This window comes from Eublepharis macularius, chromosome 5 (genome assembly GCF_028583425.1).
Source record: "Eublepharis macularius isolate TG4126 chromosome 5, MPM_Emac_v1.0, whole genome shotgun sequence".
Taxonomy (NCBI): Eukaryota; Metazoa; Chordata; class Lepidosauria; order Squamata; family Eublepharidae; genus Eublepharis; species Eublepharis macularius.
In genome coordinates this window covers 154,568,772-154,593,005 of record NC_072794.1, presented here as the reverse complement: position 1 = coordinate 154,593,005, position 24,234 = coordinate 154,568,772, and the positions used below count along the sequence as shown (strand labels likewise).

Below are 24,234 nucleotides of genomic sequence, written 5' to 3'. Positions count from 1 at the left end.
TGGTCTGCAGCAAGATTCTTGGGTTGAAAGCTTAAGGAATGCGCCGATGGATCCGAGGGAGAAAATTAACTCTACACATCTGTGTGGAACATTTGTTGACGTGTTAAGCGCGATGGGGTTTTATTTTTTGGAGACCAAGTTTCAGCAAACCTGGGAACAGGAGGAATTGTAACTCTTTACAATGTGATTTAGGGCCTTGCTATACATTGCTAAGCCCTCATGCTTGTTGGTAGACAATGTGCAATGGGAGTATCAGGTGTGCAGTGGGAGAGTTGTGCCTCCCAGATGTGCAGCGGTCCTTTTCCGCTCATGACCATGGTGGGGGGAATGGCTTCAACCTGTCCACTTGTGCCATTTTCACATCTTCATACTGTCCTTTTGAGACTCTGTTGGCTGTGTTGCCAAAATTCCATGTTAACCACATAAGCGATGTGATTCCACAAGAGAGCCAATAGCAGCTCCAGGGGGCAGAGTGAGGACACAAAACCCATGCAGGAGCAGAGGGGTGTTGCAGCCACTTCTGTCTGCACCCAGAAAAGGACTGGTCATGCATTGTGGAAGCAGAAAACTCCCATTGCATATCCGATACAAAAATTCTTGTGCCATCTACCAAAAAAGACGAGGTCTTTAATATGCAGCGAGGACCTCAGATGTCATTTGGTGCTTGCAAGTTACTCCTGAGCTTATACCATGATTAGCTGCATCATCAGTTTACTCGTGGGTGCGGTGGGGGGAGGTGTCTTTCGCTAATTTAAGACATGCTTTCAAATGCAATCCCGTCAGCAGAAAAGGAAGGCTGAAGTGGAAAGAGAGCCATGGCTCTGTGGTAGAACTCTTTGCATTGTATGCAGTAGGTCCAGCTGCAACCCCTGACCTTTTCAGTCCAGGGATTTCAAGTAGCACTGCTGGGAATGGCCTGTCTGAGATCGTGGGAAGCGGCTGTCCTACAGGTCCAGGTGGCCCAGTGGTGTGATCTTCTAAGGTAACTTCTGTACGCCTTGCTCGATTAAGTGGTGGTTGTGGGTTGGAGATAGGATTCCCTGTCAGTATACAGGGCGGGCTCCAATATTTAGGGGAACTGCTAGAATGATGCCTCTTCCACCACATGGACACATAAAGCTAATTTATACTGAATCAGCTAATTCATCTGTCAAAGTCAGTATTGTCTTTTCACTGGTAACAGTTCTCCAGGTCTCAGGCAAAGGTCTTTTGCGCCACCTGTTAAAAAGGTAAAGGTGCAAGCACCGAGTCATTACTGACCCATGGGGGGACGTCGCATCACGACATTTTCTTGGCAGACTTTTTATGGGGTGGTTTGCCGTTGCCTTCCCCAGTCATCTACACTTTACCCCCAGGAAACTGGGTACTCATTTTACCGACCTCGGAAGGATGGAAGGCTGAGTCAGTCTTGAGCCGGCTACTTGAACCCGGCTTCCGCCAGGATTGAACTCAGGTTGTGAGCAGATAATCCTTTTAACCCAAGATGCCAGGGATTGGACCTGGAACCATTTGCATGTAGAACAGATGCTCTATCATGGTAGATGCCTTGGTCCCTGAACGAGAGATTCCTAAGAATTTCAGACAAGGTATCATTGTATTCCTTTGGCCGTGGAAGTAATAAAGGCAAAGAAATAAAGGTATATGGGCAAGATTGGCAGGGGGAATCTGGCAGTTCTGTGTTTCCACTTTGCATTCTCCTTCCTCTGTTTGCTCCCGCACAGGGCCCAGAGGATGATTTTGAGAGGCAGTGGCTTCTTTTAGAAAGATCAAAAGCTCAGTCTTTTTAGGGCTGAGCCACAAGGGGACGTGGAGGTCACAGTTGGCACGAGGGCAGCAGAACTGAGTTCATCTCAGTCACTGATTGTCCCATTCTATTTTTGCACATCATGGCACTACCAGAGTGCCAATAAAAATACTTGGGAAAGTTGATGTTTTCAAAACAGCCACTCGTGCTGCAGCCGCTAACCAATTATCAGATTAATTTTCAGGAGAGCCGTGTGTTGTTTTTCCTAGCAAAAGAGTCTCGTTTTAAAAAAAAAAATCAATTTGCTTTCCTTTCAGTTCGTTCCAAAATAATCCCGTTGGGCAAGGGAGCCAATCCCATAAATTTTGATGGTGTCATGCAAATCATGTTTTAATAGCATTAAACAAACGTTGGTTAAGCAATGTGGGGCATTGGCTGTGCTCTGCTTCCAGAGCCCCTTTTAATGTCACCCCCCCAGCTGATTCAGCAATATGCATATAAATTTTCAGTCAAGGGGACTAGGATAAATACAAACTGGGTTGTGTAACTCGTGTCCCTGGATTCTTGCCACAATACATTTCTTGCAAGAATTCTCCAAACTTTCACTTGTCAAGAATCAAATAGAGATAGAAATAAATTTCTGTGTCACCATGGCAGATCTTTTTTGTAAGCCCTAAGCAGGCCTTTGGTTTTATAGAAACGAATGCGCAGCAGGGAGCTGGAATGGAGCCCACACTGGACCTCCACTTGTGCAAGGGGCTGCTTGCACAGCAACATACACATTATCCACACTCATTCAACAAGAAAGGATACGGCGGTGTGTTTGAGTGTGGGTGCGTATGTTCTGCACAGAAGTGACCTTGAATGTGTTGAGATTCCTTCCCCCTGAAAGGTTAAAGCGCTTGGGGCTCTTTAGCTTGGAGAAATGACGGCTGAGGGGTGACATGATTGAGGTTTGCAAAGATTATGCATGGGATAGAGAAAGTAGAGAAAGAAGTATTCTTCTCCCTTTCTCACAATACAAGAACTCGTGGGCACTCAATGAAATTGCTGAGCAGTCAGGTTAGAACGGATAAAAGGAAGTACTTCTTCACCCAAAGAGTGATTAACACATGAAATTCACTGCCACAGGAGGTGGTGGCAGTTTCAAGCATAGACAGCTTCAAGAGGGGATTGGATAAACATATGGAGCAGAGTCCGTCAGTGGCTATTAGCCACAATTTATAGATGGAACTCTGTGTCTAGGGCAGTGATGCTCTGTATTATTGTTGTTTGGGGGGGCAATCAGTGAGAGGGCTTATAGTGTCCCTTCCCCACTGGCAGACCTCTTGATGACACCTGGGTTTTTGGCCACTGTGTGACACAGAGTGTTGGACTGGATGGGCCATTGGCCTGATCCAACATGGCTTCTCTTAAGTTCTTATGTACAAAATGTATATTGTAATAATACAACATAACATTTATATGGAGTTCAGAGTGTTCAAAGTGCTTCATGCATTATCTTCTAATTTTAAAGGCAGACCTCTGTCATTATTGCCATATTGTAAATGAAGGGACACAGGTGAGTAGCTTGGATAAGGTGATATGGTCAGTTTCAGGCAGAGGTGAGATTTGAAGGGCAGGGGGGCTCTTGTGTCAGAAGACGGTCTCTTAGCCACTATGCTACATCAGCTCATGGCACCTGTCATTCAAAGAATTTAGGATTCAGTCTTGTTCTTTGCTAAGGTTCCACAATACCATCAGAGTTTATAGTAGCTTATATTGACAATATTGTGATTTTCAGACAGGATTTTGATTCACCCTTGGAGCATTTGGCCAGGGTGTTAGGTGCTGTCCAGGAAACAGGTTTCACAATCAAATTGAACAAATGTCAGCTGAAGATGCCGGAAGTAGTGTGTTTACAACACACAAGTGGGGAGTTGGAACACCACACCCATGAGAGAGAAAGAAATAGCGGCTCAGGATTTCAACTCTAAAGGGATATCTAAAGCATGGTCTCTGGAATGAGCAACTTCTATGAGAGCCTGCCTTACCCCTGTGGTCCTTGCTCCTTCCAGTCTTGAACTAACCAATTGGAGAAGCACCCTTAGAGACAGAACACAACCATCAAAGTGGAAACCCACAGCTAAGGGACAAAACAATTGCCAACAAGAAATTTTAACAAAAATATATTAGGTAATTATTAATAATATAAAGTGGCACAGTACATTTGTTAACAATATTCAATCAATTTCAAGCCAAATATATCAAATTTTCATACACGTGTGCCTTCCAGTCTTGAGGCAGTCTGCTCAGATGGGGGTGCAAGAGTGAAGTGTGCCTCCTTGTTGAATTCCAGGAGATGGGGGGGGGGGTGAGAAAGAGACCCACTATTACACTCAAACATTGCTTGTCATAGCTGTATTTTGTGCCTGTGAAAAGAACAAATACACACTCGTTACTTCAATCAATGGAGTCTTTGTCCACAGATGCAGAAAATAACAGCAAATAGCAGGATGTTTGGAGGGCAGCCAATGTGTAGCCCACATGCCAAAGAAGCCCTCATAGTCTCTACCTGTGAAGGTATTAGAGGTGATGGGGGACAGAGAGACCATGGGGACCCTGTCCTTGACCATCGGGGGAGTACAGGGACCTGGTATGATCCCATGCTTCTTTTAAAATAAGACCCCACAAAGTGCAGGACCACTCCTGAGAAAAGCGCAATGATGCTACTTCAGGAAGTGACATTGTTGCACCCCACCAGAAGCGCACCTGCTGCATCCTTGTCCGGTGGTGGATGACTGTTGGGCAGCTTGCAACGTCCCACCAATCACCAGCAATCGGTGGGCAATGGGGCAAACTGCCTGGAGATTGCCCACCACTGGGGAGCACCTGGGAACTCCATGTGGTGAATACTGCAAGCTTTCCCTCCTGGATTCCAGAGTTACATTTCCAACCATATTTGTGGACCATCAGAGAAAAGACATGTATGTGTCTTAACGAGCACTGTCATCTAGCACAGGGGTCCCCAAATTTTTTGTACCTGCGAGCATCTTTGGAATTCTGACACAGGGTGGTGGGTGCAATCACGAAATGGCCACCCCAAGAGGGAGGCCTATGACACACACAGAGGACGCCCAAGTACAATAACAACAACAACATTTGATTTATATACCGCCCTTCAGGACAACTTAATGCCCACTCAGCAGTTTACAAAGTATGTTGTTATTATCTCCACAGCAAAACACCCTGTGAGGTGGGTGGGGCTGAGAGAGCTCTGAGAGAGCTGTGCAACAGCCCCCCCCCCAAAGGGAAAGAAAACCTATACTATGATCTTACTGTAAGACTTTTCCTATTTTAAACAAACTGCCAAAGAACGATGAAGCTTCCCCTTTGAAACTTCCTTAATTATCAAAATGTATTTGCCATGGGCTGCCGCATCAGCAGGGGCTAACTCTGAAGAGAAGGGCAGCTTGTGGACTGGGCTAGAGAAAAAATGCAACGACACCCCCCCCCCCCCCGCTATTTGCAACGTAAACCAGCAATAGAGGAGGTGGGGAATATCAACTGGAATGTGTGTCTGAATACCTATAACTACACTCCTCCCCTAAAAAGGCCATGAGAGATTTGGAAGGGACGTTAATCTCCCTGAGAGTAAAAAGGTCTTGAATTCCTGAGACTAAAAGATAAGTGAAGAAGTTGATTCCCTAGTTATAATCATCAACCTGTGTGCAGCACCAGACTACAGAAGACACGGAAAGAACGGCGCAGGCAGCCTTTAGCCCACATGCCGAAGGGGAGTACACCAGAGCATTTCGCTCATTGCATACAGCCAGTTTCCCCACTGAACTGGCGATACCACTGGGACACTGCTTACTTCCTGTATGTCTGGTCACACACACATGAACACACACAAAGCTCCCCTATACTGAATCAGACCCTTGGCCCATCACTGTCAGTATTGTCTATTCAGACTGGCTGCAGGTCTCCAGAGTTTCAAGTCAAGGTTGTTCACATGACCTGCTGCTTGATACTTTAATTGGAATGCTGGGGATTGGACCTGGGGTCTTTGCATGCCAAGTGCACGTTCTGCCACTGAGCCACATGTTTTTTTGACTCTCAGAGGTGGGAGTGCCTGTTTAAAATGGTGTCAGCTTGAGCTTAATGCAGCACCCTGGTTGCGGGTTGAAGGGGAGAAATCGTTATATATGCACTTGCACTCTTTCTAATACTCTTCCTTGTATGGAATCTGATGGGTAACAAGCATGAAAACAGAGTCTTAAAGACTAACCCTTTATGAAATAAATATCCTTTACTGAACCCATTTGATTCATCTTATATACTTTGTCCCTATGGAATATGAGCTTTATTGGCCCCTGGAAGCTGCAAACAATGAAAACAAGCACGGTGCAGTGGTTAGAGTGTCAGCCTAGCATATGGGAAATCCAGGTTCAGTTGCCTGCTCTATCCTCAAAGATTGCTAGGTGACCTTGGGCCAGTCATGTGCTCTCAGTAGGGCTGCCAACTCTGGGTTGGGAAATTCCTGGAGATTTGGGGTGGAGCCGGGTGAGGGCAGAGTTTGGGGAGGGAACTCAGCAGTGATGTGATGCCATAGAGTCTAATCTCCAAAGCAATCATTTTCTCCAGGGGTAACAGATTGCTGCAGTCTGGAGATCTGTTGTAATTCCAGAAGATCACCAAGGCAACACCTGGAAATTGGCAACCTTAATTCTTGGCCTAACCCACTCACATCATTGCAGTGAAGATCAAATGGAGGACAGAAGAACGACATAAGCTTCTCCATTGGGGAGAAAGGTGGGAGTATAAATGAATTAAATAAATGGTTGCTACTAAGCCCAGCCAGAGTGTGTGCACTCTCAGTGACTGCATGAAGCTGCCTTATAATGAATCAGATCATGGGTCCATCAAGGTCACTATTGTTTACCCAGACTGGCAGCACCTCTCCAGAGTCTCATGTAGAAGTCTGTCTCATCACCTACTGCTTGGTTCATTTTAACCGGCAGTGCCAAGGATTGAACCGGGGACCTTCTACACGCTGAGCAGATGCTCTGTCACCGAGCCACAGCCCCTCCCCACAGTTTTTTTTTTATTTCCTGGAACTATATTTGTGTTGGCTGTCTTCTAAGCTTCTAAGAAGCAGTCAACTCCCACAATCCTTTTGGCCAACAGAGGTTTGTGCCCCTCTGCTGATGGGGCAATTGTGGTTTTGGCACAGTCCTGGGAATGATACTGGTACATAGTTCTCACACATCGTTTTGCTCATGCATAAAAAGGAAAGTGTTTTTCTTTTCTTTAATTTTGAGATTCCCGATGCATTGTTGGCATGAGAAGTGAGAGAAATGTTCAGTGACTGAGGTTGCAGTCAGACTGGTTGAAGAACTTCTGCTCGGAACAGGGAACTCGTTTTCTTTTAAAAATGGTTCGAACTAGAGCTAGTCTGATTGATAGCTGGCCCAAGGCTTGGTGGAGAGGTCTCCATTCTTGATGATTATGCTCTCGTACCGTGGTATTTTAATTTAAATCAAGTCCTATGTGCTTGTTGAAGATCTAGGGCCAATATCTTCTTGCCTGTCCATGCCTTTTGATGCAAGCTGAGGGGAAAAACGGGAAAAAATTATTTTTATGAGCACTGGTGAAACTACTTATTGAGATAGTATGCCCACATGTGGCACACTTCTGAAAGGTTTGGGAGAAAGTAGAGAATGTTCTGTGCAATATTTGAAGCTTAGGATTAGACCGGGCCTTCTGTACTGCTGAAGTTTTCCTGTGCAGTTGTCTTCTGGCATACATGTTGTTTGTGATTTCATGAAGCAGGTGCCATGTGGCGGTGAATTTTACCAACAATGCTTCCTTCAGCTGTGGTCACAGAGATGTTAAATGTGTTTGTTATTTTCGCCGTATCTGGTACGTTCCCTACGTGTTTATACATACCAGGGTAGGCTCGAATGGAGAAAATTCAGCTGAAAATGATGTTTGTGAACAGACCCTAGAAAACAAAACTGTCTATATGGCTAATCAAACAAGAAGGTCAAGTGGGGATTTGTCCACAATGCATCCGTACCTTCCCGAGTTTAAAGGTCAGTGCAAAAAATGTACCAGGGATCAATGGATACAGGTTAAGCTAAATAAATACGCACTGGGGCACACATTTCCGCTTTGGCAGGGTAATTAATTACTGGGTTATTTATGACGGTACTCGTAATTAAAATCTCCTCTTTTCTTGGCTTTTAGATTAAAAAGCAAAAACCACGGGATGAAGTCACTGTTAAATTTCTTACTTGTACAAGTGTTTCATGAGGACTCATATCCAGTTCATTTATTTATGTATTTATGTTATTTATAGGCCACCTTTCTCACTGAGACTCAAGTCAGTACAGTCAATTTCAAAGACATTTCAATAAACATGTAATAGGGTATCTACTTGCAAAGATTTAAAACCAGGAGAAATCTAATACAGAGCTGAAGAAATGCTGAAACTGTGAATAAGCAATTCTAAGACTGGCATGTTAAACAACATACGAATTATCCAGTAGGATCATACTTATAGCAGTAGTAATAAAGTCTATGGCCCCTCCCTATCCTTTTGCTGATGGATCTCTTTGAGACCACTTCTTTACTATACAGTCCTCCCATCTGAGTAAAAAGCCCTCTTGAATAATTCCGTTTTGCATAGTTTGTGGAAAACCTGGAGAGTGGGAGCAGTTGCCACATGTGCTGGCCTAACTATATGTTGCGCAGTTAGGTGGGTAGCTGCGTTGGACTGCTGTGGAATGGCAGGATTCAAGTCCAGTGGCTCCTTAGAGACCATTGTGTCTGAAGAAGGGAGCTCTGACTTCGGAAAGCTTACACTCTGGAAATCTTGTTGGTCTCTAAGGTGCCACTGGACTTGCATCCTGCAGTTCTATGTGTAGTGCAAGGGCATGCGTGACAGGCTTGGATGCATATGCTGCTACCATGAGAGCTGTCTGTGGGAATGGGTTGGCTACCGTGCTAGATACATTGCCATGTGATGGGGTGCGCATCAATATTAACAAATGTGCATGCTGATTCTGGCTCAAGTCACATTTCTTTTGGCCCTAAGTCAGTGTTACTCCGCGACTTGTGAAGAGCCACATTCACAATTACCAACAAACCAAAAAAGACACGTGACTCCGCCCACCCCCAGGGCATTCTTGTTTCTTCTCAACATGAGAAACATCAGTTCAGGTGATACAGTGAGCTAGCCAAGGTTCCTGGACCGCACCAAATTGGCCATGGAAAAAGAGGAGTAAGAACATCACTGCCCCACCATGACTAGCTTGCTCTTTCCCCAGATTTCTATTGTAGTGGTGATTTTGCTTTCTCTTCTCTGTAGCCAGTTGACAGCTACCTCAGTGCTGGAATGAGAGTGTAGAAGCTGTAGGGTCTTTGGCCCTCATTCCCTGACACTGCTTGACAGGGTGGCAGGGGGAAATGGGGGGAGATCTGGCCCCATGGCAACATGCTATGTCATTTCCGGTGCGAAACCGGAAGCAGAGTCATCACATCTGAGTGATTCTCTATGCCCGTACAAATGCTTTCTCTGTGGTAGCAACCACCATGTGGAACGGCCTGCCTGAGGAGGTCAGGAAAGCTCCCACTGTCCTGGCTGTCAGCATAGGAGATACCTTGGAACGGGACAAGGACTGTAGACTAGACTATTGGGTACTGTCTGCTGGTGTAGATGTGCTCTTACTGTGTAGTTCAACGTTGCTCAGTGATGTCGGCCACATCACAGTGTCACTTCCGGGTCAAACCTAGAAGTATTGAACGGTAGCACTTGGAATAGCTGAATACTGTATGGAAAACCATAGAGTAAAGAGTCCAGTAGCACCTTTAAGACTAACCAACTTTATTGTAGCGTAAGCTTTTGAGTGTCACAGCTCTCTTTGTCAGATGCATCTGGCTTCTTTTTCGGCCCCTTGAAAATGTGCTCTCCAACTTTCTTCCTTTCAGATTTGTCCACAGGGTCTGATCCTTTTCCTGCATCCCTTTCTCTCATCTTCTTAAACCCTCATTACTGATGCTACAATAAAGTTGGTTAGTCTTAAAAGATGCTACTGGACTCTTTACTATTTTGCTACTACAGACTAACATATCTAACTCCTCTGGAAAACCATAGAGTTTCCCTTTGACCTATATTACTTCTGTGTTTATGCAGAAATAATGTCATGATATAGCACGTTGCTATTTTTAAAAAAATTATCCTACCCCCAATCAGAGCAGGCCTACTCATATGGTGAATAATTTTTTGTCTCGCATGTCTTAAGAATAAATCCAGAGGAGTTAGCCGTGTTAGTCTGTAGTAGCAAAATAGAAAAGAGTCCAGTAGCACCTTTAAGACTAACCAACTTTACTGTAGCATAAGTTTTCTATTTTGCTTAAGAATAAAGTAATTCCAGTTGACATTTAAAGAAGCAGCTCTGCAACTTTAGATTTGAGAAAGAATAGGAATGTCATTCTTGGCTTTGTAGATAAAATTGTGTTTCGGTGTGTTCAGTTTTAATCACTTCACTTTAATATACTCTAAACCTTGTGAGTTGTCATGGTGCATTTCCTTGCTTTAGTGAACAAATTCAAATGTTCTCAATTTCTTAGGTACCGATTTGCACAGGGCACAATAAATAACTCAGTTCAGTTTTGCTGGGGTGACCAAACTGAGTGTGCTATAATGTGGATACCAATTGTAATGTTTGTCCAAATTCCCAAGCATGATTGGATCATGGAATTTCAAGTTTTCGTTTTTAGGCATTCTGACTTGGTGTTCTTTAAACACAAGTTCTTGTTTTTTTAAATCATACTGTTAAGATTTACTGCATTCACGGAACAGTTGCTGATTGAGGGTCAGTGTTTCAGGTCAACCAATAAGTATGGGTCAGGGAGAAAATTGGAGTTGGGGAGGACCAATAAACACAGGCTGGTAGGGCCTTGGTTGATTATTTGGTTATGTATCCAGAGCAGAATTCTACCAAAGATGTTGGAAAACTAATTTCTGCATTCAAACTTTTTTTGGTGTGGGGCGGGGGGGGGGGTTCTTTTTCTGCCCCTTGAAAATGTGCACAATTACTCTCCAACTTTTGTTCAGATTTGTTCACAGCGTCCAATCCTTTTTCTCCGTCCCTTTCTCATATCTTCTTAAACCCTCATTACTGATGGATTAGTAGAATCTGCCCCCTCCCCTAGTGTATTTTAATTGTGTCTGAGGGGTCATAAAGATTCACGGAAGACTTTTGTTGGAAAACAGAGTGCTGAGAGTAATCCTTCCCTAGACCGGCTACACAATTATAGCTCTTGTCACACAAGGAATCAAATACTTTCAATCCTGTGATTTATTAAAAATCTTCAGTAAACATTTGTAGCACTAGCTGTGACATGCTTGGGAATGCGGTTGGCAAAAATAGCAGTTTGTTTTGTGGTCGCCTTGTCCTAAACCAAGCTAGTGAACAGCCACGGCCCTAGCCAGTGTCTCGGATGATAAGGTAAGTGTTTTTAAATGGAGGAGAGTAGATGCTTTCTTTTCTGTTGGGCTGCTCATGGGATGTTGTTAAACATAGAAGTGAGCAGGCATTTGGGTTACCACTGTTCATGAGCTACTAACTTTTGCAGACTTGTTTACAAGGCTCTTCCAGACATACGTGCAATTAGCTGCCTAGTCTAGTGCTGCATCTATTTTATTTACTTTCTTCATTTATATCCCGTCTTGATGGAGAGAGATCCAAAGTGGTTTGCGTAGTTTTCCTTTTCTCCATTTTATCCTCTTTAACAACCCCATGAGATTTGTTAGTCTGAAAGTGCGTGACTGACCCTCCAGGTCACCCGACCAGTTTCCAGTGACTGCCTAATAACTTGATACCACAAAAAAGTGACCAGTTACCTATTTTACTTCTTTATTCAAACAGTTTTATTAGGCAGTCAATGGTCATTTAAACCTGAGAAAGTCAACTGTTTTGATGCGGAGGATCTGAACTTCATGATTTAGGATGTTTGGCTCCAGTCTTTCTCTTTTTCTTAAATACACAAACAGAAAAGTGTGCATGTGTTTCAAAACTCATCTGTTGGATTGCAGAGACCTCTCCACCAGCTATTTAATGTAGATATTGACGAGTGAATTCAGATACTTATCTGCTGATAGATACTAAATACAAAGGACCTAACGTGACCTACCATACCAGTAGACATAGCACTTCAGCCAGCACCTGGGAGACTTAGGTTTATATCCTCACTTGGTCATGAAGACCACTGGGTGACCTTGGCTTAGCTTGTCTCTCTCAGTCCAGCATACTTCATAAGGCAGTTGGGGGGATACAACAGACATATTTATGCTATGCTAAACACCTTGGAGAGCCAGTTTTGTGTAGTGGTTAAGAGCGGCAGGACTCTAATCTGGAGAATCAGGTTTGATTCCTCACTCCACCACTTGAAGCCAGCTGGGTGATTTTGGGTCAGTCACAGCTCTCTCAGAGTTTTCTCAGTCCCACTCACCTCACAGGGTAATTGTCATGCAGATATTCAAGTGGAGATATGTAAGAGCTATACTGTGGTGGCTGCCTCTTGATTCTTAATTATTTATTATGAAATTACTTAGATTTTAATTGTTTTTAGGGTTTTTATGTATCAATTGATTATGTAACATTGTTATGATTATGTTTTTAAATGGTATAATCCGCCCTGAGCCCGTTCGCAGGGTGGGTGGAATAGAAATATAATTAAATAATTAAATAAATAAATAAACAAACCGCTCTGAGTGGGCATTAAGTTGTCCTGACGGGTGGTATATAAATCTAATGTTGTTGATGTTATTATTATTAAAAATATGAAAATATCAACGCCACCCTCAGCAGACTCCACTTCCAAAATCTCCAGGAATCTCTCAACCTTGAGTTGGCAGCCCTATCTCCTGACTTGGCAGCCATGTTCTGCAGGGACCAGGCCCACATGCTGTACAAGTGATATCTGTAAAGTGGAACTATATAAATCAGGAAAATGTTGTCATTGCTTCCCTGTGTCTTTTGGCCATCTCCAGTATCTTGAGGTACTAGTCTGTGAAATAATCATGTCAGCTACCTATCCTACATTGTAACTGTCAATAGACATTACTAATGGAGAATGAAAGTGAACTATTGAAAAACATGCTGCCGAACCTGTGGGTTGTTATGGGATTCTTGAGCAAGGGAAGTGGGTACCACCATAAAATGACATCCATGAAAGGATAGAACTAGTCTCAAAATGGCTGCCTTAGGGGGAAGCTTCAAAAGGTTGGGAAGCTCCAGGCCATGCGTCCTCCTCTGATGAAGACAGCTGTTTCTGAATGACTGCTCCTTGCCAACACAAACATAATGCTTCTTTGGGGTCTTCTGAAGTATGTTATGCTTCCATGAGATGAAGGAAAGATAGGACTGTTTTTTTGTTTAGGGGAGGAGCAAGTGTGCACCTGGAAACACATGGCTGAGCACCTTGAGATAATGTATGAGCTAGGCCTCTGAAAAATACATCTGTGGGTATCTGTATATCTAATTCTGAACCTGGCTCCAGACTACAGATTAAAAAGAAAAGTACAATGGGGGCCAGTTACAGAAAGAGAATATGCTTTAACAAATCGAGCCCCCCCCCCCCCCGTTTTTCAGAAACATTTTTTTTAAAAAAAAGAGAATGATAGAAACTTAAAAGCTTTGAAATGCCAAGATCTACCAAGATTGCCTCATGAGATCTCCATAGCCATTGTGGATTGTGTAGGTAACATCAGACAGTAGCCTGCAATTGCCAAGATAATCCAAAATGGTTGCTGCGGTTTCATTTTGAAACCAAAAGTTGGTTGGGGTGAAGGTGGTCAGTCAAAGGAGAGGAGGAGGAAGATGGAGGGGGAAGTGATGCTAGAGTAGAAGGAAGAATGGGGAGAGATGGAGGATAGAGAGAAAGCAGGGAAAGGGCAGAAACTGCAAGGGAAAGAAGGAAGTAAAACGGAGATAGAATGAAGGGGTAAGATGGCCCTCCCCCAAGAGTTCTGCTTGTTTTTTATAATAACAATGAGGGAAGATCTTGGGTTTCCAAAATATTTTTTTATTATTGCAGGTAAAGGACTATACAGTCTCTTTGCTCTCTTTTCCTCCTCTTTTTCGTTTCTCCTCCTCCCTCCCTCCCTCCCTTCTGGTTGGCACACTAACAAATTGCTTTGGGGCTACAATCAGGCTGAGTCAGCGTTCTTTGCTTGTTTGTTTGTTTTGTCTTTACTAGGAAGAGTTGGGAGGAAACCGGTAAGAGCACTTCATTTTTAATAATAATAATAAAAAAAACACGCCTGCATATTACAAGGCACGTTTTAATCTTCAAAGAGTTTTTATTAATGATTTCTCCCAGCACAGCCCATAAATGAGTATGGCTGCTTTGGTGTATGAGAAAATTGGCCTAGAGAGAATAAGGTCTTTTCCTTAGGGCACATGCATTATTAGCAACATAGCTGGAGTTGGAACTTGGATTTTTTTTAAAGGCCGTATGTCTCCGGCCAAGTTGTGGAATATGTGATATGTAGGGGTGCTAATTGCACAATGTTTTAGAGCCCAGACATTGTTTCTCTTGCTCTCATTTGCATGGACTGTGTTAATGCTAGTAGTTGCCTCCATTAGAATACACTTTTAGTTTGCTTTTATTTGCTGTTCTGATGTGGTTAAAAAGTTACATTGTTATGCTTCATATCAATTAGCCTGAAGTACTATCACCCCTGGCTTTCTACTTACGTGGGTTGAAATATGCACCTCTTCCATCTAATTGGTTGTAATCAATTACATCTTTCCTGGGATTTAACCCCACTAATTGCTCAAAGAAGAGAACGGTGAATTGTTTTACATGGTGTTTAGGCTGTAGAAACCTTATCCAGTGCCAATTTGGGCACAACCAGTTTTAAGTGAAGAAGAAGAATGGACTGGTATGGGGAACATGAGATCTGTGCACACTTCCCATAGCCATGTTCCAGACCTTCCATGCTTCAGATTTTTTCAGTCCAAATTATTTCTGCTCGGGGGGGGGAGGGGGGAATGGGCTTTGTTGAGTCTTGTGAGTATCCTCCATTTCTCAGCGCAATGCCTGCGGTGATGCTGGACTGCATTTTGATTTATTGCAACAACAATGAGCAGACCGAAAGAATAGCTTGCACATTGCTGAGCAAGTTCCCATATCTACAGAATGTTCAGGGGTGCTGCAAGGCTGTTTTATTTGGCAAGGCTGAGGCAAGAACTGCAAATATCGGAGGGGAGAGAATATCTAAGATTTTATTTTGTTCGTTTTAAATTGTAATGTTTTAATTGTAACTTGTAGGCATCCTTGAGCCACGAGGAAAGGAGCAATATAGATGTTTTAATAAAATAACGGACAATGGGATTTTTGTGACAGCAATGATAAACTCTTTGATACCATTTGGCTGAATTAGACACAGAAGGGCTTGTTGGAGGTTGGATTAGGCCTCTGGCTGCCGTTGGCTGAGCTGCTCTGTTGTCAGAGCAAGGATGGGAACAGACAGAACAGTTGCAAAAAAACAGGAAAAGAATAAGAAACAGAAGTTTGAAAAGTAATGGGGGAAATGGAGAGGGAATGGGCAAGGGAGGAAAGAAGTGTTTAACCAGAAGCAGAAAAAATGAGTGGGAGGGTGTTGAAATTCACATACAGTATTTCAAATAACTGCATAAAACTTTGTGCCATGTACCAGGTTCTGTGGAATACTATAAGGTTCTGCTCTCACAGTGTAAACTGCGTAGAGGGACAGGGCTGGTCTACACAATAAAAAGGAGGTGGTTTCCCTATGAGATCCTATCCCTGTATAAGGCTGAAAGATGTTAGCTTGCCTAAGGCTACCTAGTAAATCATGACATAAGCAAGATTTCAACTGAGGATTTGGTTCATAGCTGAGTGTCTTTGACGCTATGCTACACACTAGCCCACAATCCAGATTCTGTCAGGTTTGGCAGAATATGCTGTAGAATCCATGAAATACCACTGGGAAAAATTGAAATGCTCAGCATATCCCGGATTTCCAAAAGGCTTGGATGCCTTTAGCACATCGTAATGTATTCAGCCTGGTGACCGACATTTAGGGCTCCCTTGGCACTCATGTTTGGGAAATACTGACTTAGTTTAGACTGTCCCGGTCCAAAAAAGTGGTTATAAAGTCATTGAGTTATTGATGAGGCATTAGTGAGGCACGCCTGTGTGGTGGACAAGATTGACTCAAGGAAACTAGCGGTAAGCACAAAAACGTCAATGTTCTCACAACTCTTTTATTTTAGCAAAGGTCCTGCAAACCGGCTACATGATCTTTGTGACTCACAGACAAGTGTACGTTGCTCCCAATGGCCCCATAGTACTTGAGTCACCAATGAGTGTTGGTAACCTCAGTACCCATTACACATTTTAGTAATACTTTTGATTTGTTTGAAAACAGGTCGTTGGCTGTCTGTTCCCATCCTTTGCAACGGGGGATATTTATGCAGAAAAATGTTTTTACGTTGGACTTCCGTCGAGTGTTAGGTGGACTCACACATTCAGCAGTTGATTCTCCTACTAAAGGTGCTATGCATCCGTGCCAAAATGCTTGTTCCTTAATATAGTAGTTCATCAAGGACACCATCCATCTTACTCTGGAGAATTCCATGAGTCACCCGAATGGCATCCTTACATACAGTACCGATCAGTGTCTCCCTCCTATAAACACTGTCTTTTCTTTCCACAATGATGAGGGTCCACTTGCAGATACACCACTTTGCTACTATATGGAACAAGCTGGAGCTCAGGAGACCGGGAGGAGCAATTGTGGAATCTCACCCTCAAACTTTCCCCTTCAGAGACAGGAGCAAATTGATTTCTCTTCCCTGCTCTTTTGTTCTTTTCACTTGGGCTGGATCGATACACTGTGGGGTACCGCATAACTATTTGCCTCCTAGATTTTCTTGTCTGCGTGAGAAAATCTAGGTGAATTCTTGTTATGGTTCAGTATCCAGTGATGTGTCAATCCTACTGGGGCTCATCTGTTTTCAACATTCCATCCCTTCTGGAGCATTTTCAACCCTTAACGGGTTGTTCCTAAGTTTCCCACTTCCCTTTTGGTTAATCAACAAAGTTTGGGATTTTGCCTGGCATGCCTCGGTGTCCTCCAAGTCATCCTGGTTTGCTGTTTTTATTATCTGCATAGGGGCCAGTCAGTTTAGTATTAAATTTAGCAATAATAATTCTGACATAGGATGTTTTCTGAAAGAACTAAAAAGCATGTCAACTGATTGGTTGCTCTCTTTTGCAGTGGAGCACGACAGGGAGTTCTATCACCAACGCAGCCATCATCGAGAATTCCGCTTTGACCTCTCCAGGATCCCTGAAGGTGAAGCAGTGACAGCCGCCGAGTTTCGGATTTACAAGGACTACATCAGAGAACGCTTTGATAATGAAACTTTCCAGATTAGTGTCTACCAGGTTCTCCAAGAACACCCTGGAAGGTGAGTGCCCAAAAGCGGGGGGGGGGGAGGCATTCAATGTGAGCTAGTGATGAAGAATACTTAATTTAAATTAATGAGCATTCTGGAGTAATTTGATTTGGGGGGCTGTTTCACACACATGCATATTTAGCTCTCTGTCTCTCTTGGGGTTTCGTTCTCGATTGCGAGTTGACGCCATTGAAACTTTGCATAGGATGTGACGTGAAAAGGTATAATGTGAGATCACAAGTTCTGCTTGTGATTCTGGTGCAAGTTGTTCTTTGCTCTCCATTAGGTGCAAGGCTCCCTTATGTACGGACTTTTGATTTCTTTTGAGGTTCATTGTATTGCGCAAATTATAAGTGATATATGCACTCATCTTTATTCATTTATTGCTAAAGACATTTGTGTACAGAACACTATTTATATCGTTGTAAATATATTTGATTTGTTTTTGCCACCCACTCGTGTGGTCTCCACTGTTTGTTACAACTCATTGTTGAGTGGGTTCTCTGTTTGTTTGGTACTGTGATTCTTAACTGGCTGTTCACACGTGAGCAATTGCTTAATATGTAGATGTTAAGCGACAATCATGCATGAACTCAGCCTGGAACTAAAAGAGTTGAGCCCTGTTGCCACTCAGTAGGATGGTGGCAACAAATAAGCACAAAAAATAGCTTTCACATTGATGGTGTGATGTTATTTCCAGGGTGAACCCGGAAGTGCCATTATGCCTCCAACATGATGGTGCCCCCCACGTCCCTGCCCCCCATGTCTCACAGGGTTCCAACCACTAGCTGGTGATCGTACGGGGAACCCTGGATTAGGCTTCCGCATTGGATGCTAGATTTGAGATCTAGTTCTCTTGAAATTGTTGCACACATCTAAGAGCTCTTTTTTATGTTGTGCATGAGCTTTTTGTATAATATGGACTGGAAGCCCTGATCCTGCCAGTCGCTCAAGATTAGCTGTAAAACAAATTAAAATGGTTCTCTGCCACAGGGACCGGCAAGGCAAATTTAAGCAGAGGTATGTCCTTCTATATGCATTGAAGTCCACGTGCATAGAAAGCTGTAACTCTGTTTAGGATTCTGTTGTTAACTTCTACTCTAACTGCAGAAGTAGGATTCTGTTGCCTTTTTTAAACCTGATGTAATCCTTGGTTTTTTAAAATTGTCTTTTGTCTTCTGTGCACGTGTTGCTGAATTAGCAATAATCAAGGCGATTTTCTAGTTAAAAAACCCAAGTATTTATTTAACTTGGAAGGAGTTCTGTGACACAATGATTGTGGAAAATGCTCTTCCTCCAGCTCTATTCAGCTTTATCCCACTCTTTGGACCCTAGAAGAGGGAGTGCTAATCCATTATTGCTGGAGAGTAAATTATTGGACACCAGGGCAGGAATGTTCCAAATGTGTGCGGGAAGGATGACTCCCTTTGATCTCTCTTGCAGAGGGTTTTCCCCTCCAGGCCTGCTGTTTGCTCAGGACTGTAACTAACTGCAGGAAAACAAAACACATTATACAATTTCCCAGGCTGACTCATGGCGTGCAATTGAATGCATCATGCATTCGTGTGGGCCTGGGAATTTTCTTTTAAAGACTGTCTCCTTCTGAGTAAGGTTCATAATAAAAGAAGCAGTAGATTTTAAGAAGCTGTTGCATTTTTTCCTCTGCAGGGGTGGGGTGGGATGTGGGGGGAAGAAAGCAAGTCAGACACCCACCCCAATTTTAAAAAAATAATTCATGGTTTGTGGGTGACAGAGATGGTTGAGTCAAGCCATGGAGGAAGCAAGAATTTTTTTTTTTTCATCTCTGGAAATTCCACATCAGACGTCAGTAAGTGAGTCCAGGAGCAGTCAAGGCCCCATCCTTGCTTCCTGTGGGAGCGGCCCGGTCTACTTTTGGTGAGGACTTCAGCGCCTGAGGATGTTTCAGTTGCAGAAACCTGGCTAACAAGCTGTGTGGTCTCCTTTTTGCAAACCACCAGAAAGTTTTTGAAACACTGTTGCCTACATGATTGCCTCTTACCAGGGGAAATAATTAATCTGAGGGACCAGAGTTTCCTCAGAAACTTACCGGGAGCAACTCAAGGAGATGATCAGGAATGGCAGAAATCTTTTTGCCCGGTGAAGAATTTGTCTGCTACAGCTGATCTTTCCCAGCAAGGTAGAGGTGCAGAGAAGTGTTGAGTGTGGCCTAGGGCTCAGTCCAAGCAAGGCCTCAGTGTCCATTGCTCTCATTGCCCTCACTGTGTGATCGGTGTGTGTGTGTGGGGGGTAGTGTTCCCAGGTGTCCACCAGTGGCAGGCAAACTTTTGGGAGTTTGCCACCCTGCCAGTGATCAGCAGGAGGTGGCAAGCTCCTGGAGGTTGCCTGCTACTGGCAGGCACCTCAGGAATGCACGCCGTGCACGTGCTCTCAACAGGTGTGGCGATGTCACTTCCTGAAGTGACATTGTGCTGGCCGTAGGAGTGTTCCTGCACTTCATTTGGGGCTTATTTGGGCCCCAAACAGGCCAAATCGGCCTCACATGGAGCGTGGGAGTGCTCCTGTGGCCGGTGTGAGTCGCTTCCACGTGCAAAGAAGACCTCACCGCTGGCACGAAGCAACTGCCAGGTTTCCCCCCCCCCCAGCAGGAGGGTATAGGGACCTGGCAGTCCTGAGGGGGGGGCACACATACAGTGTGATTCTGACCCATGTTCTGGTTTGCTTCAAATTCACACTAAAGCACCTTCCTTCTGCTGTCTCTCATCTTCATGCTAAAGGAGTTGATGTTGATGGTTTGCACCCGGCATAAAGGAAGTGCTGTTAGTCCAAAGAATGTCTCCCTGCAAAGGTATGAAATGAGCTGTTGACAAAATGGCAAAGAGCCTCTCCAAGTTTGAAAGGAAGACTGAGGGCCAAGCTACACATGACGAATGACACTTGAACGGCAAGTGGATTGAGTGGAAGGCAAGTGAACAGGGAGAAATACACTTGCTGTTCAAGTGTCATTCGTCATGTGTAGCTTGGCCCTCAGAATCTGGGTAGAACAGTGCATGCAGTTGAGCCGAAGAATCAGCAGACAAGCATTCAAAAGTAATATCCAGCATTCAACAATAATTCTCAGCAGTAGAAGGCCTGCTTTAAGCACCAAATATTTCATGCAGCCCCATATACACTCTGCAATTTACGCAGCTCACAAAAGTAAAGATTTTTTGCTTCATTCATAGAGTTCCAAACAAAAAAAAAATTACTTTCCCCCCAGCTATGAAAGAGGGGAGCTAAGTGTGCTAACAGGTAAACAACTTGAAGAGGAGAGGTCCAAGGGCCTGGGGATATTTTCTGAAGAGGAACAGAGAAAAGGTATCAAAGCAGAGATTAAGTATGTTTAGACCTAGTCTTAGTTACCTCAATGAGCCGGGCCTTTTGGAAGGAAATTCAAACATCCTTAATTACATTATGCCTGGTGTCTGACCTGTTTGAGGGAAATGATAATATGGGCTTGGTTCTTTGTTTGGCAAACTGTTAATCCAGTTGATTGATCACTTGAAAGGGCCTGATTTATAGTATGGTGGCCCCATGGGTCTCAGTTTTCTGACTGGGCCTACTCTTTCCCAGTAAGTGGTGTTTAAATTAATGCCAGGGGCCTGAAGGCCTCAGTTGACTAGGCCACAGGGAGGCAAACCAGAAAGGTGGCAGGCTTATACCTGCAGCACCTGTGCTTGTGTTGAGGGGACTAGCCACTAGAACACCACCACAACCGCCTGTCTTTCTGTGTGGGCTGACACTTAGAGCGGGACCACAAGTGACGCCTGACACAGGAAGGCAGGACAGTCAGGCTGCCAGGGACGATGGCACTGAACGGCTTCTGTCCAACTCAGAAGTTGTGAAGCTTGCCAGGATCTATTTAAGCCATTGATAGGCTGGGCCAAGCTCATGAGAGACAGCGGAAGGGCTGAGGCAACAGACAAAGGGCAAAGCCTGCAGGAGGAGGAACTGGGTGGTACTATGCACTCCTCTCCATATAGGGATCCCATGTCCCCTGGTTGGGACAGGGAATCCCCCACTCCCACCCTCTGCCCCCTGCCACCGTTTACTTATCCGGGGGCGGGGAGGAGGAGGCAGGTGAATAGGTCTCTGAGGAGCGCTCCCGCGCTTTGCAGTGGGCCAGTTTAGGTCCCAAATGGGCCCAAATGATTTGGGCCCACATATGAGAGCATTCCCGGTCCCTCCCAGGAAGTAACATCATCAGTCTGCCCCAGGAGTGCTCCTGTGCTCTGCAGCAGGCCAATTTGGGTCCAAATTAGCCCTTTGTGAAGTGCAGAGCACTCCTGGCCCCTGCGCAATGACGTCAACTTCCCGGAAGAGACGTCATTGCGCCACCCCAGGTGTGCGTACATGCAAGAAGACAACAACAGAAATGAGTGCCATGTCCCCCCCTTCACTGGGAGGGTAAAGGAACTTGGGAACCTTACCTCCATAGCTGAGGGCCAGGGGCTCACCCAACAAGATGCCAGACTGTGATATAAGGAGGTTAGGCATCATTAAGAGTACTCCTTCTTCTAATTCTCAGTCTTCTGCTATGATAGTGGCCATAAAACCTTTTTACTTGGGATGCTAGCAGCTAAAAATGTTTTAGTAGTTTTGTCAGGGCTGGCCTGTCTACTAGGCAGCCCTGCATGTTCACCTAGAGGCCAGAGGTAGAGGGGCGCACACCAACCATCTGTAGTTTTTAGGAGTTGTCTAAAGTAAGGATATTGTTGATCAAGAGGCTGACAGATTTCAAGTGGTGCAAGGTGATCCCTGGGAATGACAATTGGTCTCCAGACTACAGGGCTCAATTCCCCTGGAGAAAATGGCTGCTTTGTAAGGTGGGCTCCATGGCATTGTACCCTGCTGAGGTCCCGGCTCTCCCCAGCCTCCACCCCCAAATCTCCCAAGAATTTCCCAGCCCCGAGTTGGCAGCCGTATTCGTCATTACAGAAATGGTTTGAAGCCTACCAGCTTTCCCACTGGCACAAGAGGGGTGACTTCACTCCACTCCCTTCCTCACTGACCCACCAGTCCCACGGTCCCTGCGTATATCGTTTTCAGGGATAACAAGAGGCCCCTCCTCCATCTTATGCCAACCCTCAGAATGAAAAAAAGACAGGAGAATGTTTGTGCTTACTTTTCTATGTTTTCCTTCTTTAGCTCTTGCTTATCATCTCCCAACAATGAATTTCTCTGTATTCTCCTGGGTCTTTGTGTTCTTCTACTTCTTTGTCCATAAACTCTGTATCTCTTCCTCTAGTTTACACCTTGCTGTTTTTTTTCTCTTAAAACTCCTTATCTGTGAAATTTGTTACTTGCTGATATTTTGTTCAATTGATTCTCTCTCCTCCCTCTCCCCACCCTTTACAAGTGCATTTATTTGTTTCAGCTATCCTGTATCCAACTCAGGGCTTTTTTTTGGCCTTCTCTTCCTTTCATTTTATTGTGTTTCCCCCCTTTTATTTCTGTTTAAATTAAACTGTCTGTGTATTTGAGCAGGGACTATGGTCTCTCATAATTTTTTTTTTTGTAATAGGCTTTTAAAAATGAACAGAAAATTTTTAAAGCTTCGCCTAGTGCTGAATCATGAAAAATATGTTATTCTACTTTGTAGTGGCAAAGTATGAATAGGTGTCTATGGAAAATTAGCTTCCTTTTCATATAATAGACCAATCTTAAAATTTTGGAAAAAATAGACATACTTTTTTTTTTTTAGAATAAGTGGTAGTAATTTAAGGAAAACTGAAAATGCCTATTGTTGAATTAGATTAATTCTGAAGTTAATATTTTAAAATGCTGAATAGAAAACACTGAGTAGCAGAAATTTAAGAAAAAATGAAGAATGGTTATTCTTGAAATGGATTAATATTAAAGTCAAATTTTAGAATGCTGAATTGAAAATGCTGAACACACATAAGTAATAAGAAGGAGAGAAGAAATAGTTTATAGTCATATTATATCCTTTGCTGTTTGCTCTTCTGTAACTGATTTTCATTTTATTTGTATTACACTCTGCACTGTTTATTACTCTTGTTGTTTGTCATTTATAATAATGTAAAATCGTGCAGTTTACTATTCTTAAGGTGACTACAATACTGTCCACTCCCTCTTTTCTTTTTAATAAATTTTAAATTTAAAAGAAAAAAGTATGGTTCACAAATAATAGCATTAATTAGTACTTTTCACAAAAAGCCTGATTTGGATTCAGGTTTTCGTTGTTGTTGTTGTCATTTTAAGAAGTTGAGAGAGTTTTTAAAAATATCAAGATCTGTGTGACAATGACGTCTATTGTTTTTCATAGGCAATGCATTTTTATCCCTGCCTCTCTGCCCCTCCCACCAACATGGGATGGAATTGTCAGGGTTTGTAGCCCTTGCCCAAGGAAATCTCTCCTTCTGTATATTTGGCAGATAGGAGACAGCATCTCTGTTTTACAGACAATGAACATTTTCACTTGCAGAGTGGAAAGGAGGCACCATTTCAGAGAATTTGCATTTTAGAGAGCTCTTCCTTTTGGTTCAAGCCTCAGATGTATCAGGGGTCTGGAGACTGAGCCCTACGAGGAAAGGTTGAGGGCCTTGGGAATGTTTAGTTTGGAGAAGAGGAGATTGAGGGGGGACATGTTTGCTATTTGAAAGGCTGTCATTTGGAGGAGGGCAGGGAGCTGTTACAGTTGGCAGCAGAGGGTAGGACCCAAAACAATGGGCTTAAATTATATGCACAAAGGTACTGGCTGGATATTAAGAAGAACATGGTCAGAGTAGTTCAAAAGTGGAATCAGCTGCCTAGGGAGGTGGTGAGCTCCCTTTCACTGACAGTTTTCAAGAAGAGGCTAGATGAATATTTGTCAGAGATGCTTCAGGCTGATCCTGCACTGGGCAGGGGGTTGGACTAGATGGTCTGTATGGTCCCTTCCAACTCTATGATTCTATGTAGGGGCTCTATGGGGGGAATAGTTGGAGGGGAGAAAGTTGTGACTCTCACTCCACACCTGGCCTTACCTCA

The 24,234-nt window shown here is 43.8% G+C and overlaps 1 protein-coding gene across 1 annotated transcript in view; it reads left to right on the top strand.

Moving 5' to 3' along the window:
* The window catches only part of BMP7 (bone morphogenetic protein 7), a 90,984-nt gene that overhangs the window by 41,964 nt on the left and 24,786 nt on the right, over positions 1–24,234 (top strand). Inside the window, exon 2 of the mRNA XM_054980196.1 lies at positions 17,043–17,235. Within this exon, the coding sequence (XP_054836171.1) occupies positions 17,043–17,235 (193 nt within the window). The remainder of the gene's footprint in view (positions 1–17,042; positions 17,236–24,234) is intronic.